At 47.3% G+C, this 17,328-nt stretch overlaps 1 protein-coding gene across 1 annotated transcript in view; it reads right to left on the reverse strand.

Annotated features, from left to right (window-relative positions):
- Window positions 1-17,328, reverse strand: part of APBB3 (amyloid beta precursor protein binding family B member 3) — a 168,085-nt gene that overhangs the window by 43,430 nt on the left and 107,327 nt on the right. The window contains exon 8 of the mRNA XM_075344434.1: window positions 12,382-12,469. Coding sequence (XP_075200549.1) covers window positions 12,382-12,469 — 88 coding nt within the window. The remainder of the gene's footprint in view (window positions 1-12,381; window positions 12,470-17,328) is intronic.

Consider the following 17,328-nt stretch of genomic DNA (forward strand, 5'->3'; position numbering starts at 1 on the left):
GATAAGACAAAATGTTTTGTTTATTTTAAAAAAATGTCGCGTTAATTTTCGGGCTACTTTCCAGTTGCCACAAGGGAGAAACAATGAGAAGAAAGTGTATTATCAATTTAGTTTATCCATTGACACTTTGAAGATTAATCCAGCCACATGCTTGGTGCAATGTATTGCAATATTTTTATTTTATGTTTATATTGCAGATAAACAAACATTCTTTAGAAATTCACAAAAATGCTGGAAAAACACAATTAAATAAGTGCTACTATGGCGCTAACATTTCCTCTTAAGGGAGCCTGTCTGGTCTCCCAATACGGTTCCGAGCAGCCTACAAGTGGGTTTACACCACCCAACTTACTGCATTAATCGACTACTGATCGGCGGTCATTTATAAGCCTAGAGGCAGACTTCATTTCCTTTGCACAAGGCAATACAGTAGATTGTTCAGTAAGAAAAGAAAGCCATTTTTCTTGGCAGCAGAGGTCATGTGTACACACGGCAATGTGCTGCCAAAAACAATGATTTCTCCTGATGAACAAATGTTCTCTCTTTGACTGTGTTTGCCTGAAAATAAACCCTACCCTAAAATAAGCCCTAGCATGATTTTATAGGATTTTTGGAGTATGCTTGAAATATAAGCCCTACTCCAAAAATAAACCCTAGTTACAGTTAGGGGCAGAATTAGGGGGAATCAACTACGCAATTTCTCTCTAAAGTCCGCTTTACACGCAAAGACATCGCTAACGAGATGTCGTTGGGGTCATGGAATTCGTGACGCACATCCAGCCTCGTTGTAACGACGCTGTTGCGTGTGACACGTACGAGCAACTGCTAATGATCAAAAATACTCACCTAATCGTTGATCGTTGACACGTCGTTCTAATCCCAAATATCGTTGCTGCTTTTGGACGCAGGTTGTTCGTCGTTCCTGAGGCAGCACACATAGCTACGTGTGACACCCCAGGAATGACGAACAGCACAGTACCTGTGTCCTCCGGCAATGAGGTGGGTGTGTCTTTCATGCGGCTGCTCTCCGCCCCTCTGCTTCTATTGGATGCCTGCTGTGTGACATCACTGTGACGCCGCACAAACCGCCCCCTTAGAAAAGAGGCTGTTCGCCGGCCACAGCGACGTCACAGGGAAGGTAATTCCATGTGACGGGTACTAGCGATATTGTGCGCCACGGGCAGCGATTTGCCCGTGATGCACAAACGACGGGGGCGGTTGTGATTGGCAGCGACATCGCTAGCGATGTCGCTGCATGTAAAGTGGCCTTTAGGAACCCCAGCAGTTGTATTCCAAGGTTAAGATTATTTAGGGACCTTTGATCACTTCACACTCTTGTGACATGATGTAATCAAAGGTTTCTTCATTGCAGGAATCGAAAACAATTGAACAGGACACAGGCTGGTATGCAGGACTGGCATTAAGGGGAAGAGAGAGCAGGTAGTTTCATATGGCTTTTGTCATGGGGTCCTTGTCCGATATCACACAATCAACAGAGCGGGAGATGGATGAACAATCCAAAGAATATTTATTTCAAGAAAAATCAGACGGTCCATAAAATAATCCACCACACAGAGGGTAAAATAGTTCAGTAATGGGATAAATGTCCCAGGGATCAGTCACAATCCTCCAGTAGTCCTTTTCCAGTGAAATCGAGGTTTCTCACAGTCTCTCTAGGGTGTTAGCTTCTCCCTCAAAGGATCAATCTTACTATTTCTCTCTTGCCTTTCTCAGCTAGAATGAATAATCCCCCAGGTAAGCAGAGAGTTTAGGTGGATCCCAGGCCTCCCTCCTCCATATTTAGGGACAAAAGCCAGGCAGGGGGTGATTAACCTGCAAATAAGACAATGTACACACAGGGAATACACAGAATGGACAGAGCACCACGCCTAAAATACGAACCTACACAAAATTATACACAACCTCCCATATTCCACCATCACAGCCCCCATTCTTCTAGGGGCCCCAGTGTTTATATCCTGATGATAAGACTGCTTCAGGACCTTTTGTGACATTATGTCATGTGACTAGGTTAACACCAAAAGGTTTCCCCAAAAAAGCAGCAAAAAAACAGCTGCATTTTTTTTATTTTCATTGCTTTCAATGGTGAAAAAGCAGCAAAAAAGCTGAAACAATTGACATGCTGCTTCTTTTAACTACGCAGCAAAAATACTGCAGTTTTCCATTTCAGTCAGAAGCAAAAAAAAAGCAAGTGTGTGTGTGCATGAAATTTCTGGAATTTCATAGGTTTTGCAGGTACTATAAAAAGCTAATTTTTATTAGCATGTATTTCAATAAAATAAAACAGAAAATTCAAAAAGGGGCAAAAATGCCCTGTATGAAGATAGTCTAAAGCCGGCATCACACGCGCTGATATGTCGTGCGATCGCATGAGCGATTGCACCCGCCCCCGTCATTTGTGCGTCACGAGCAATTAGTTGCCCGTGGTGCACAAAGTCATTTACCCCCCCTCACATTACTTACCTCCCGGACGACGTCGCTGTGGGCGGCGAACATCAACTTCCTGAAGGGTGAGGGACGTTCGGCGTCACAGCAACGTCACACAGCGGCCGGCCAATAGAAGCGGAGGGGCGGAGATGAGCGGGACGTAAACATCCTGCCCACCTCCTTCCTTCTGCATAGCCGGCGGGATGCAGGTAAGCTGTGTTCGTTGTTCCCGGGGTGTTACACGCAGCGATGTGTGCTGCCCTGGGTACGATTTTGAAAATGAGTGACATGTCAACGAGCAACGATAAGGTGAGTATTTTTGCTTGTTCACCATCGCTCGTAGCTGTCACACGCTATGATATATCAAACGATGCTGGATGTGCGTCACTTACGACGTGGACCTGTTGACATATCGCCCGATATATCGTATCGTGTGACACCGGCTTAAGGGTGAATGTGCAGAGAAATTAAGATTCTTTAAAAGCCCAACAGTGCAAAATTTGTAATGAAGCTCAATTCCGAAAATAATTTTTTAAGAGAAGACACTCTGCGTATAGAACGCAGCACATCCAGATCTTGGGCACAGACCCTAAGGTATTTGAATTTTTTTTTTTTATAATTCTTTATTTAACCGAAAAACATGGGAATACATCAATCCAGAACAGTAGCATAACAATTTACGACCATTGTACATTGTCACCCATCAGGCTAACTGTAACTGATAACTACCACACTTTGACTCCTCCATGTTTACCTGGGAATTTTCAAGTATAGAGATTCTGTAGAGAATTAAGGAGAGAGAGAGAAAGAAGCAAGAGAGCAGAAGAAAGTAGACCATAGACGAATAGGAGGGAGCACACAAAAAGGGGGGGAGGAAGGGGGGGGTAAAGAGCAGAACATAAGGGAACAAACAGCCACTAGGCAGAGATCCATCATCTCAGAACACCACTGTCTAACGGCAGAAGAAGACCCCCTCAGTCAGGGGGGATCCAGGTACCGTATTCCTTGGAGAATTTAAATTCGATGCAGGGAAACCAAGTCCTGTGAAAAGCCTCCTGTCTGTCGTGGAGAGACGCCGTCAGGTCCTCCATATGCAGCAATTCATTCACCCTGTTCGCCCACATTGATAGTGTCGGCGGAGTGGGGGATCTCCATCTCAGGGGGATGCACGTCCTGGTGGCTATCACCAGGAAGCTTAATAGAGACCCCTTATAAGCACGGACAGAGGAGTCGGGCAGTTGAAGCAAGAAGAGCTCCGGGCCCAGGGTCTGCACGTGTCCAACCACATGCCCGATCACCCCCCGCACCTTTCCCAAAACCGCTGCAACTCCGGGCATGCCCAGAATATGTGCAGGAAGTCACCTTCCCCAGTCCCACATCTCCAACAACTGGAGTCTACACCTGGGAACATCCTGTGGAGTTTCGTCGGGACCCTATACCATCGAGAGATACATTTATAGTTGGCCTCTTGGAGTTTGGAGCTAACTGATGTTTTGTGGGCGAGTAACAGCACTTTATTTCTTTGCGAAGTCGAGAGGGTGAGGCCCAGGTCTGACTCCCAATGCAAGAGAAACCCCTGTGGGGACAGGTCTGTAGAGTTGCATAGCATGGAGTGTGAAATGGCCAGGGAGTGTCGGAGAGACCCCCTTTCCATACACAGCTTCTCAAAGTCGGGGAGGGGTCTGTCAAACTGACTATGGACCGGTAGAGTAACGAGAAAGTGTCGCAGTTGTAAGGAATGCCATGGGCCCAGGGGTCCAGGGACCCGGAAGCTCCGAAGTTCCTCTATTGTTGGCCAATGCCCCCAACTCCGATGTGTTGAGCGCAGAATCTATTCCGCGAGATCCAGAGGCGAAACATCGGGTCAGAGAGACCCGGCGAAAAATTCGGGCCGCCAATGATCGGAGAAAGGGGAGAGGGCAAGGGCAGTAGGGCTCTCCGGACCACCTCCTGGGAACAACAAGATAGCGTAGCACCAATCGTAGGATGGGATTTGAGTTCTGTGCCCACAGGGGGAAGTGCCCAGGGAAGCCCCGCCAATGGCATGTCAGTAAAGCTCTGCTCCACCTGAACCCAAGCCTTGGCTTTAGAATGGCGACACCAGTCCACCACCCTGGCCATGTGTGTGGCAATGTAATACGTCTTGAGGTCCGGGAGACCCAGCCCCCCCGAGCCCTAGGTCTACACAACAACGACCGTGCCAGTCTCGCCCGCTTGTTTGCCCATAGGAACTTCGTTTGTAGAGAGGAAACTTCTCTAAAGAATGGCCTGGGGATCCCTATGGGTAGGGTCTGAAGGAGGTACAAGAGTCTCGGAAAAATGTTCATCTTAAAAATCGCGGCCCGTCCGAACCACGTGAAAGTGCCTTTTGACCAGGTTTACAGTCTTCTTTAATTTTTTGGAGCAGAGGGGTAAAGTTCAACTGGAAAAGGGAGCTCACGTCGGCCGACAATTTAAGTCCCAAGTATCGCAGGTACTGAGGAGCCCACTGAATATCAGAGGCTCCCCGCAGCTGCAAAACTACCTCCGCGGGGAGGTTAACGCCCAGAGCCTCCGATTTAGACAAGTTGACCTTGAAGTTGGAGAGGAGGGAGTAACGATTAAATTCCTGCATTAGCACTGGGAGTGATTCGGCTGGGTCAGCGATAAAAAATAATAGATCATCCGCAAAGGCTGCTATCTTATGAGTCGCTCCCCCGATCTCCGGTCCCTTAATGCTAGTGTTCATCCGAATGTGTCGCAGTAGGGACTCTAATGTGAGTATGAATATCATTGGGGAAAGCGGACAACCCTGCCGGGTGCCATTGGTAATCGGAAAACTCTCTGAAAGCACTCCATTAACCCGAACACGAGCCGATGGTGCACTATATAGAGAACCTATCCAACTTAGCATGTTTCCCCCCAGCCCTAGGAAAGCAAGGACACCATCCAGGAACGTCCAGCTGACCCGGTCGAACGCCTTCTCGGCGTCTGTCGACAACAACATGAGAGATCCACCATCAGACCTGGCCCTATGAATCAGGTTTATGGCCCTCGTGGTGTTATCCCTAGCCTCCCTGCCCAGCATGAACCCGGCCTGGTCAGAATGGACTATACCCCCTAGCAGTGGGGACAGTCGCTCGGCCAGAATCTTAGCAAACAACTTTAGGTCCACATTGAGCAGGGAGATCGGGCGATAGTTGACACAAGTGGAGGAATCCCTCCCCTCTTTAGGAATAACCACAATGGTAGCAGCAAGGGCATCTCTTGGTAAAGGTGGGGATGGACACGATGGGATGTTGTTGAAGGCTGCTAGAAAATGGGGGGTCAATATAGGACCTAGCTTCTTGTAATAGGCCACCGGGAGCCCATCCCAAAGGGGAATTCTTAAGGGCCGCAGCTAGCTCCGCCTCAGAAATCGGTGCCTCCAGTGCCTTTACATCTTCCGGTTTAAGCCTCGGGAGTCCTGAGGATCTTAAATAATCCTGGATTCTTTCCCTGGCTGTCTCCCTATCGTCCTCTGTCGAGTTGTTGTCAATCGAATACAGGGCTGAGTAAAAGTCCCTAAATGCAGCAGCAATGTCAGCCGGAAGTGAGGCTCCCTCCCCAGATTGTTTCCGTATATGTGGTATAAACCCCTTCAACCTTTGCATCTGCAACGCCCTTGCTAGAGTCCTGCTATTTTTGTTTCCGAATTCATAAAAATGCCTTCGGCATCTTGCTAGTGAGGCTTTAGCTTTGTTGGAAAGTAGCGATTTCAACTTTTCTCTTTTCTGAAAGAGAAGGGTTTTGGTCTCATCATCTAGTCGGTCTTTGTGAATCCTCTCCAACGCGTGTATGTCTGCCAATAGCGACTCGATTTCCGCGTTTCTCTCCCGTTTCAACCGAGCGCCTGTCAGGTTTCCGGGTTTTCCAGTCCTCTTTTGAAAGAGCTTGCCCTCGGTTAACATGGAGTTTTATGTTCTGTTGCCCTACTTCCTGTCCAGCTGCTTAAAAGGCCGCCTCTAAGCCTAGTCCAGTGCCTGAGTATACTGCTTGCTGTGTGCTCCTGCTTTACTGCTGCTGCTACTTGATTACCTTTGGATCCTCCTGAAAATCTACCGACCGACTCTGGACCACACCCGGTTTCTTCAAACTGTGCCCGGACTCCGTCTGCCGTCGTTGGTCAGCACGTCTGCCCGGTTTCTTCCGGTTCATAACCATTCTGGACTTTCATCCCGTACGGACACTTCTGGACTTTACCGCTTGCCCCTTGTGTCCCGGCTGTGGCGCATTTAGGCCTTCCGGGGTTGATTGCCGGACAGTCCCTGTATAGGGGTTCGCTCTGGTGGTCTCCCTGGGGGAGTCCGGTGCGTGGCCCCGGGAATCCCCTTCGCTCCGTTTCGGAAAGGTATTTTCATGTGTTTGTTATACTGTGTATTTCCGTTGTGTATCTACCGTGGTTACATATCATAAACATCTTGTACCACAAACTCGTCTCTGGCTGTCATTGCCCTAACGCTATCGAAATCCTCAAAACATACAATAGTATTACATTATACTCAGGCCACAAGAGGATTTCGCTGGGGCAATGACTGAGACACGAGGAGTAGATCAGCTCTTTTCTATGATTAACTCCTTGCAGCAGGAGATGGAGGTGGTGCAGACTAAACTTAGAGATATGGAGGCACAGCTGGGCCATGATCACCAGGTACTGGGTCCGGCTATACAGGACTTGCAAGTCAGAGTGGAGGCTCAGGAAGCCGGCCCCACTACGTCCGTATCAGCTGCCGGTATGCCTAGGTTACCCCCATTCCGTTTCAATGGTGACCGTAGTCAGTTTCGTGGATTTGTGAACCAATGTATACTGTTTTTTGATGTACATTCTGATTATTACCGTTCTGACCGGTCCAAAGTGTTATGTATAATTATGTTATTAACCTCACGAGCACTGGCTTGGGCTAATCCTATGATAGAGAACCGGGACATCCGTTTAAATCACCTAGATGATTTTCTGACCGCAATGGCGCAGATGTTTGATGATCCGAATCGCCGTGCTACCGCTGAATCGGCTCTCCTTTCCTTACGTCAGGGAAAGCGTTCTGTAGTTGAATACGCCACTGAGTTCAAGAGGTTAGTGGTAGACACCGACTGGGGAAACAATGCATTATTGTCTGTCTTCAGAAAGGGTTTGTCCGGTACCATCAAGGACGAGTTAGCTCGTTCTGAATCTCCAGGGGATTTTGAACTGTTTCTCCAGCACTGTGTGCGTATTGATACCCGCTTGACGGAACGTAGACAGGAAAAATGGGCAGCTGTAAACCGTGTAAACAACTTTGCATTTCCTTCCAGAGAACCCGCTCTCAGGACGCCACGGGAGGCCGAGGACGTTCCTATGCAAGTGGACTCTCTGCAAAAGCGAGAGACCAATGAACGTCGCGAACACCGGCTCCGTGAGCGTCTGTGTTTCTATTGCGGTCAATCGGACCATTTTTTGATCGACTGCCCGAAACGTCCGAATCGCCCAAATAAGGTATTGGCAGCCATGGCAGAGTGTGACAACACGGACGCAGAGTCCGATATCTCTGAGGCAAGTGGACACTTGGATGCGGTATTTCCCTTGACTGTAATGTCAACCTCACCGAAGGACTCGGAAGGGAAATATACCCATTGCTCGCTCCCCATTCAGATCCGGTGGGAGGGACAGCTAATACCTACCTCTGCAATGATAGATTCTGGGGCAGGGGGAAATTTCATGGACTCCTCTTTTGCCAGGAAACACGGTATCCGGACTCAGCAAAGAGCCTCACCGGTTACCATGGAGACGGTAGACGGATCTCCGTTAATCTCTGGACCAGTTGATCGGGAAACCGTACCGCTAGAATGCGTCATGAAGCCAGGTCAGCAGGAGACCCTTGTTTTCATGCTAATTTCTTCTCCTCATTTTCCGATTATTTTAGGTATTCCGTGGCTACGGTCTACAAATCCGGTCATCGATTGGGAAACTAAGGAAATATCCTTCCCACCGCAGAGTATTCCGACCATTAGTCCAACTGTTCCGGTTCCAGTAACACCGAATGCGGAGGGCACTGTACAGGTACCTGTTCTACCCCCGGTGTATAACGACTTTGCGGACATATGCGACAAAAGAAAAGCCGATCGGCTTCCCCCGCATAGACCGTATGATTGCCCCATAGACTTACTCCCAGGGGCGGAGATCCCGTTTGGTCATGTCTACCCGTTGGCGGCACCTGAGCTAGAAGCACTAAAAAACTACATTGATGAAAGTCTAGCTAAGGGATTTATTCGTCCGTCTACCTCACCAGCAGGGGCACCCATCTTTTTTGTGAAAAAGAAAGAGGGGACTCTAAGACCCTGTATTGACTACCGGGAACTGAATAAAATAACCATCCGGAACCGGTATCCGTTACCATTGATTCCTGAGCTATTGGAGAGGGTCCAACAGGCAAAAATATTCACCAAATTGGACCTCCGTGGGGCATACAATCTACTCCGCATACGTCCCGGAGACGAGTGGAAGACCGCGTTCCGATGTCGGTATGGACATTTTGAGTACCTAGTGATGCCTTTTGGACTTTGTAACGCTCCCGCGGCTTTCCAACATCTAGTTAACGATATTTTTAGGGATATCATGGACCAATTCATGGTGATTTATCTGGACGATATCCTAATCTTTTCTGATTCCCTACAGGAACACCAGGAGCACGTCAAGACCGTACTTACCCGGCTGAGGGAAAACCACCTGTACATCAAACTGGAGAAATGCGAATTCCATTGCTCACAGATACAATTCTTAGGTTATGTCATCTCTCCTCAGGGACTGAACATGGAGTCTGGCAAAATACAAGCAATTCTAGACTGGCCGGAACCGGGAAACATCAAAGAGGTACAACGCTTTGTCGGTTTTGCCAACTTTTACCGACGTTTTATCCGTAATTTTTCAGAGATCGTTCGTCCCATCACTCTGTTAACCAAGAAAGGACAGAAGTTTGTGTGGTCCGCCCAGGCCCAGGAAGCCTTCCATCGTCTCAAGGTCTGTTTTACCTCAGCGCCTATATTGGTACATCCGAATCCCGCACTTCCCTTTATCGTGGAAGTCGACGCTTCCGACTACGCATTAGGGGCCATCCTTTCTCAAAGGACTGGGGACAAGAGTCTCTTACATCCGTGTGCTTTCTTTTCCCGCCGGTTGTCCCCTGCAGAAAGGAACTATGACATTGCGGACAAAGAATTGTTAGCGATTATTTCCGCTTTCAAGGAATGGAGACACCACTTACAGGGAGCCGCGCAGCAAGTGATAGTACTCACAGATCATCGTAATCTGGAATTTCTTAAGTCTGCCAGGTGCCTGTCTCCACGGCAAGCCCGTTGGAGCCTATTCCTTAACCAGTTCAATTTTGTCGTTACATACCGTCCAGGTTCACGTAATGGGAAAGCCGATGCCTTGTCCCGAATCCACGCCGTGGACTCCGTGCCTGGAACCCCGTCTCAGACCGTGTTATCGGATGCCAATTTCGTTGGCGTAATCCAGGACCAGGACTTGTGGAAGGACATCAAGCTGGCCTACGATGGTGACGTATTTCTTGCTGCCCCCCCGAATGATGTAACTCTTGTTCTTCGGAATGGTGTGTGGTTGAGAGAGCGACGCATTTATGTCCCGGAGGCCGTAAGACTTCGGGTTCTCAAGTTGGTCCATGACTCCGTGTTGGCTGGTCATAGGGGGGTACAGAAGACGCAGGAATTTCTGAACCGTTTTTTCTGGTGGCCTACCTGTTTAAAGGACGTAAAGGACTATGTCCACTCATGTGTGGTTTGTGCCCGGTGCAAGGTCCCTCGTGTGGCTCCTACAGGACTCCTCCAACCGTTACCCGTGCCATCTCGCCCTTGGGGGTCTATCTCAATGGATTTTATTGTGGAGTTGCCCGTCTCAGACGGTCACAATACCATTTTAGTGGTGGTGGATCGGTTGACTAAAGCTGCTCACTTTATTCCGTGTGCCGGTCTTCCCTCAGCCTCAGAGACAGTGGATCTGGTTATCCAGAACGTATTCCGATTGCATGGGGTACCAGACGAGATCATCTCTGACCGGGGCGTGCAGTTCACGTCTAGGTTCTGGAAGGGGTTTTGTACGGCACTCCAGATTGATGTCTGTTTGTCTTCTGCATACCATCCTCAGACAAATGGGCAGACCGAACGGACCAATCAAACCCTGGAACAATACCTTCGCTGTTATGTCAGCCATCTGCAGGACGATTGGTTGAAGATGCTTCCGTTGGCGGAGTTCTCGTATAACAACACTCAGAGCAGCTCCACTAAGGTAACGCCCTTCTTTGCTAACTTGGGTTACCATCCGACTATTTTGCCTAGGTCACCGGTTGCGGTCTCAGTGCCTGCGGTGGAGGACAGATTGACAGAGCTACGACAAAATCTGGAGGTTCTGAAGGACACTGTGGCTACAGCTCAGGAGCGTTACAAGAGGTCGGCAGACGCTCACCGGAAACCGGCACCCATGTATAAGGTAGGGGACTCTGTATGGTTATCCACCAAGAACCTGAGATTGGGTGTCCCTTCGCAGAAGCTGGGACAAAAATTCATCGGTCCGTTCAAGATCACCGGGATCGTGAGCCCTGTGGCCTGTCGGCTGCGGTTACCGCACCATCTAAAGGTACACCCGGTCTTTCATGTTTCTCTCCTCAAATCCGTCTCTCCCAATACGTTTCATGGTCGTGTCGTGCCTCCTCCTCCGCCTGTGATGGTCGACGGCGAGGAGCAGTTCGTGGTTGAGGACATTATTGACTCCCGGCTCCATCGTCGTCGGCTTCAGTATCTGGTACGTTGGCAGGGGTACGCCCCCGAGGACGATTCCTGGGAACCGGTGGGTAACATTTGAGCACCCCGGAAGATCGCTCAGTTTCATCGACGGTACCCGGACAAGCCGGGCCCTGACCCGTCCTGAGGCCGTTTCTGGGGGGGGAGTAATGTCAGGTTTCCGGGTTTTCCAGTCCTCTTTTGAAAGAGCTTGCCCTCGGTTAACATGGAGTTTTATGTTCTGTTGCCCTACTTCCTGTCCAGCTGCTTAAAAGGCCGCCTCTAAGCCTAGTCCAGTGCCTGAGTATACTGCTTGCTGTGTGCTCCTGCTTTACTGCTGCTGCTACTTGATTACCTTTGGATCCTCCTGAAAATCTACCGACCGACTCTGGACCACACCCAGTTTCTTCAAACTGTGCCCGGACTCCGTCTGCCGTCGTTGGTCAGCACGTCTGCCCGGTTTCTTCCGGTTCATAACCATTCTGGACTTTCATCCCGTACGGACACTTCTGGACTTTACCGCTTGCCCCTTGTGTCCCGGCTGCGGCGCATTTAGGCCTTCCGGGGTTGATTGCCGGACAGTCCCTGTATAGGGGTTCGCTCTGGTGGTCTCCCTGGGGGAGTCCGGTGCGTGGCCCCGGGAATCCCCTTCGCTCCGTTTCGGAAAGGTATTTTCATGTGTTTGTTATACTGTGTATTTCCGTTGTGTATCTACCGTGGTTACATATCATAAACATCTTGTACCACAAACTCGTCTCTGGCTGTCATTGCCCTAACGCTATCGAAATCCTCAAAACATACAATAGTATTACAGCGCCATGTTTAACAAACAGACCTCTCACTACACATTTATGTGCTTCCCATGTTACCGCGGGTGTGGTGTCTCCCCGGGCGCAGAGGTTGAAGTACTCCTCTACCGCCTCCCGTATTTACTGCATGGTCCCACGATCCCCCAGCAAAGAAGTAGGGTATTTGAAATTTAAATTGTTTGCAAAATGGATTTGATTTTTATTTTAGATGGAGTGGACCAACAAAAACAAAAAAAGTAAAGTGAGCGGTATCTTATGTATCATACCACGTGTCATGCCTTGTAGGGTAACGCATTGTTTGGACTTGTCTTGGTTTGTACATTGCAGTGTTACACACCTTGTACTGGTAAGTCTTCCGGAGAGATTGTCTCTAAGGTGACAGACCGGGTGAGTGTATTATTGGCCACTGCTCTTTCTGACATGATCTGAAAGGACATAAATGACAGATTTACAACATCATGGTTTAAATTAACAGTGAAGTTATTTCTGTGCAACAACATAAAAGAAGTTATCCCATATCGGATATTTGGTGATGAACTCCTTATCTATCAGACATTTTTGACAAATCCAGTGGACGTACCATAAATGTCTGCAATATAATTATCCCTTTAAGCTTGTTAATATATGAACAAAGATAAATAACAATAGAAGCTAATATTATAGGGGTTTTCACATCATATGATCTCCATATGCACTAATGAGATATAGAGAAAGTGAATCAACCCCTATTAAAACAACATGCAGTTTGCATACTTCCCAGGTCCAGAACTACAATCCTGAATATGAGGAGCTGTCTGTAATGTCTCCACCGGAGTCCGCACCTGCGACTTCTGCTCCGATCGCTAGGCAACGCCGTGTTTCCGCCGTGGATAGTGCTGGGCATAGGAGAGAGTCGTGCCAGTGGCACTGGTGGGCGAAGGCTCCGCTCATCCACTGGGCTGGATTTCGCTGGGACCTGCAGTACCACTGGCTGACTGTAGGTGGCGTGTGTCTTCTAGCTGAAGTTACCATCATTTAGCTATAGCCAATGGGAAGTCACCACACCCTTCTTATTCTCCCTCCTGTATGCTGACCACTGCCAGAGATAGTTCTGTATTCCTAGTTCCTGTCCCGCTCTATTCTGTTTAGTGATTCTGGTGTTCTGACTTCTGCTTGTTTCCTGACTACCCTCCTGCCTGCCGTTTCTGTACCTCGCTGCCATCTCCGGTTTTGACCTCTGCCTGATCTCCTGACTACGCTCCTGCCTCCCGAGTTTGTCCCTTTTTGTGCCTCCTGGTTTGGACCCACCAGTATGGTTGACCTGCTAAATGCCTCTGTCAATCTCGACAGCGGCATTTACAGTGCTCATGCCCCCCATCTACAAAGTGATTACAAAGAGTTGATGGGTTACCATGACAGCTGGGAGTCGACTGAAGACCCCTGTGCCTATCAAGAAGGCACTTCTATGAAGACCAGCCTGTGGTTGGCATTCATAGGACTGTGTCTTACTATATACTGTAATTCTACAGTATTTCATTATATAATTTCAGTATATACAGTGCCTTGCGAAAGTATTCGGCTCCCTTGAATTTTTCAACCTTTTCCCACATTTAAAGCTTCAAACATAAAGATAGAAATTTGAATGTTATGGTGAAAAATCAACAAGTAGACACAATTGTGAAGTTGAACGAAATGTATTGCTTATTTTAAATAAAAAAAAATAACTGAAAGTTGGGGTGTGCAATATCATTCGTCCCTTTTACTTTTAGTGCGGCAAACTCACTCCAGAAGTTCATTGAGGATCTTTGAATGATCCAATGTTGTCTTAAATAACTGATGATGATAAATATAATCCATCTGTATGTAAGCAAGTCTCTGTATAAATGAACCTGCTCTGTGATGGTCTCAGTGTTCTGTTTAAAGCGCAGAGAGCATCATGAAGACCAAGGAACACAACAGCCAGGTCCGTGATACTGTTGTGGAGAAGCTTAAAGCTGGATTTGGTTACAAAAAGATTTCCAAAACTTACATTATTATTATTATTTATTATTATAGCGCCATTTATTACATGGCGCTTTACAAGTGAAAGAGGGTATACATACAACAATCATTAACAGTACAAAACAGACTGGTATAGGAGGAGAGAGGACCTATCCCAAGAAGCATTGTGCAAGCGATCATAATGAAATGAAAGGAGTATCACACCACTGCAAATCTACCAAGACCCGGCTGTCCATCCAAAATGTAATCTCAAACAAGGAGAAGACTGATCAGAGATGTGTCAGTAGACCCATGATCACTCTGGATGAACTGCAGAGATCTACAGCTGAAGTGGGAGAGTCTGTCCATAGGACAACAATCAGTCGTACACTGCACAACTCTAGCCTTTATGGAAGAGTGGCAAGGAGAAAGCCATTTCTCAAAGATATCCATAAAAAGTGTTGTTTAAAGTTTGCCACAAGCCCCCTGGGAGACACACTAAACATGTGGAAGAAGGTGCTCTGGTCAGATGAAACAAAATCGAACTATTTGGGCACAATGCCAAACAATATGTTTGGCGTAAAAGTAACACAGCTCACCACCCTGAACACACCATCCCCACTGTCAAACATGGTGGTGGCAGCATCATGGTTTAAGCCTGCTTTTCTTCAGCAGGGACAGGGAAGATGGTTAAAATTGATGGGAAGATGGATGAAGCCAAATACAGGACCATTCTTGAAGAAAACCTGTTGGAGTCTGCAAAAGACCTCAGACTGGGACAGAGATGTTTAACTTCCAACAAGACAATCATCCAAAACATAAAGCAAAATCTACAATGGAATGGTTCACAAATAAACGTATCCAGGTGTTAGAATGGCCAAGTCAAAGTCCCGACCTGAATCCAATCGAGAATCTGTGGAAAGAGCTGAAAACTCCTGTTCACAAACGCTCTCCATCCAGCGTCACTCAGCTCCAGCTGTTTGCAAAGGAAGAATGGGCAAGAATTTCAGTCTCACAATGTGCAAAACTAATAGAGACATACACCAAGCGACTTGCAGCTGTAATCGCAGCAAAAGGTGGCGCTACAAAGTATTAACTTAAAGGGGACGAATAATATTGCACGCCCCACTTTTCTGTTAATTTTTTTTAAAAAAGTTTAAAATAAGCAATACATTTCGTTCAACTTCACAATTGTGTCCTACTTTTTGTTGATTCTTCACCATCTCATTAACATTTTTATCTTAATATTGTTGATATTATTAATATTATTTGTTTCTATGTAATGATTTGTTTGCGTTTGAAAATCAATAAAAATTATATATATATTTTTTATCCTTGTTTGAAGCCTGAAATGTGGGAAAAGGTTGAAAAATTCAAGGGAGCCGAATACTTTCACAAGGCACTGTAATATAAGTGATTTCAAATTTCAGGTGATGAAGAAGACTTAAAAATACAGTAAACATTAAAATACATTTTTAAAAATATGAAAAAATATTTAAAAGTTTGACCCTCTTTTCTTCCTTAAAGGTAATGTATAGCATTTTTTTATTTTTGTATTAAAAATAGTGATTATGAAATCAAGTATTTTTAATACAAAATGAAAATCGCAGCTTATTTAGTTTTTATTTAATTCTAATTTTACTGGAGGCACTGGGGGCTGCCATGCTGGATTTGCTGTGTGTGTAACGACAGTTACTCACTCCTTTATGGCAGCCCCTGTGCATAGAGAACAGTAGTCGGGATCCGACCCCATTCACTAACGTTACAGTGGGCGTCTGCTGTGACCTGGACGCGCCCCCTGGGCTGTCCAGATCACAGCAGAGGGAAGAGATCAGCGCCATCATTGTGGAGCTCACAGTGTATGCTGTTTGCTCCACTATACCCCTGTCAACCGCCGGGATATGTGAGTACAGGCCGCCTACCCTCCCCTCCCCCGTTACTGTCTCCTATGACACCCCATCCCTTCGCTCTTCCCAGCCCCCGCTCTGCCCCGGCTACTGCTACCGCCGCCCCTCCCCCCGCCGCCGTTACCGTCTCTGATGACACCCCCTCCCTCCGCTCTCCCCAGCCACCACTCTGCCCGCCGCTGCTGTGTGTGTGTGTTTGTGTGCCACTGCATGTGAGTACCGCCGCTGCTACCGTTGATACTGTCTGCACGGCTGTGTATCTACTCCTAACCTGTGTGATACTGTCTGCACGGCTGTGTATCTAATCCTATCCTGTGTGATACTGTCTGCACGGCTGTGTATATAATCCTATCCTGTGTGATACTGTCTGCACGGCTGTGTATCTAATCCTATCCTGTGTGATACTGTCTGCACAACTGTGTATCTAATCCTATCCTGTGTGATACTGTCTGCACGACTGTGTATCTAATCCTATCCTGTGTGATACTGTCTGCACGGCTGTGTATCTAATCCTATCCTGTGTGATACTGTATGCACGGCGTGTATCTAATCCTATCCTGTGTGATACTGTATGCACGGCTGTGTATCTAATCCTATCCTGTGTGATATTGTCTGCAGGGCTGTGTATCTAATCCTATCCTGTGTGATACTGTCTGCACGGCTGTGTATCTAATCCTATCCTGTGTGATACTGTCTGCACGGCTGTGTATGTAATCCTATCCTGTGTGATACTGTCTGCACGGCTGTGTATCTAATCCTATCCTGTGTGATACTGTCTGCACGGCTGTGTATCTAATCCTATCCTGTGTGATACTGTCTGCACGACTGTGTATCTAATTTTATCCTGTGTGATACTGTCTGCACAACTGTGTATCTAATCCTATCCTGTGTGATACTGTCTGCACGACTGTGTATCTAATCCTATCCTGTGTGATACTGTCTGCACGGCTGTGTATCTAATCCTATCCTGTGTGATACTGTATGCACGGCTGTGTATCTAATCCTATCCTGTGTGATATTGTCTGCAGGGCTGTGTATCTAATCCTATCCTGTGTGATACTGTCTGCACAACTGTGTATCTAATCCTATCCTGTGTGATACTGTCTGCACGGCTGTGTATCTAATCCTCTCCTGTGTGATACTGTATGCACGGCTGTGTATCTAATCCTATCCTGTGTGATACTGTCTGCAGGGCTGTGTATCTAATCCTATCCTGTGTGATACTGTCTGCACGGCTGTGTATCTAATCTTATCCTGTGTGATACTGTCTGCATGGCTGTGTATCTAATTCTATCCTGTGTGATACTGTATGCACGGCTGTGTATCTAATCCTATCCTGTGTGATACTGTCTGCTGAGCTGTGTATCTAATCCTGTCCTGGGTGATACTGTCTGCTGAGCCGTGTATCTAATCCTATC

The sequence above is a fragment of the Anomaloglossus baeobatrachus genome, chromosome 4 (genome assembly GCF_048569485.1).
Source record: "Anomaloglossus baeobatrachus isolate aAnoBae1 chromosome 4, aAnoBae1.hap1, whole genome shotgun sequence".
NCBI lineage: Eukaryota > Metazoa > Chordata > Amphibia > Anura > Aromobatidae > Anomaloglossus > Anomaloglossus baeobatrachus.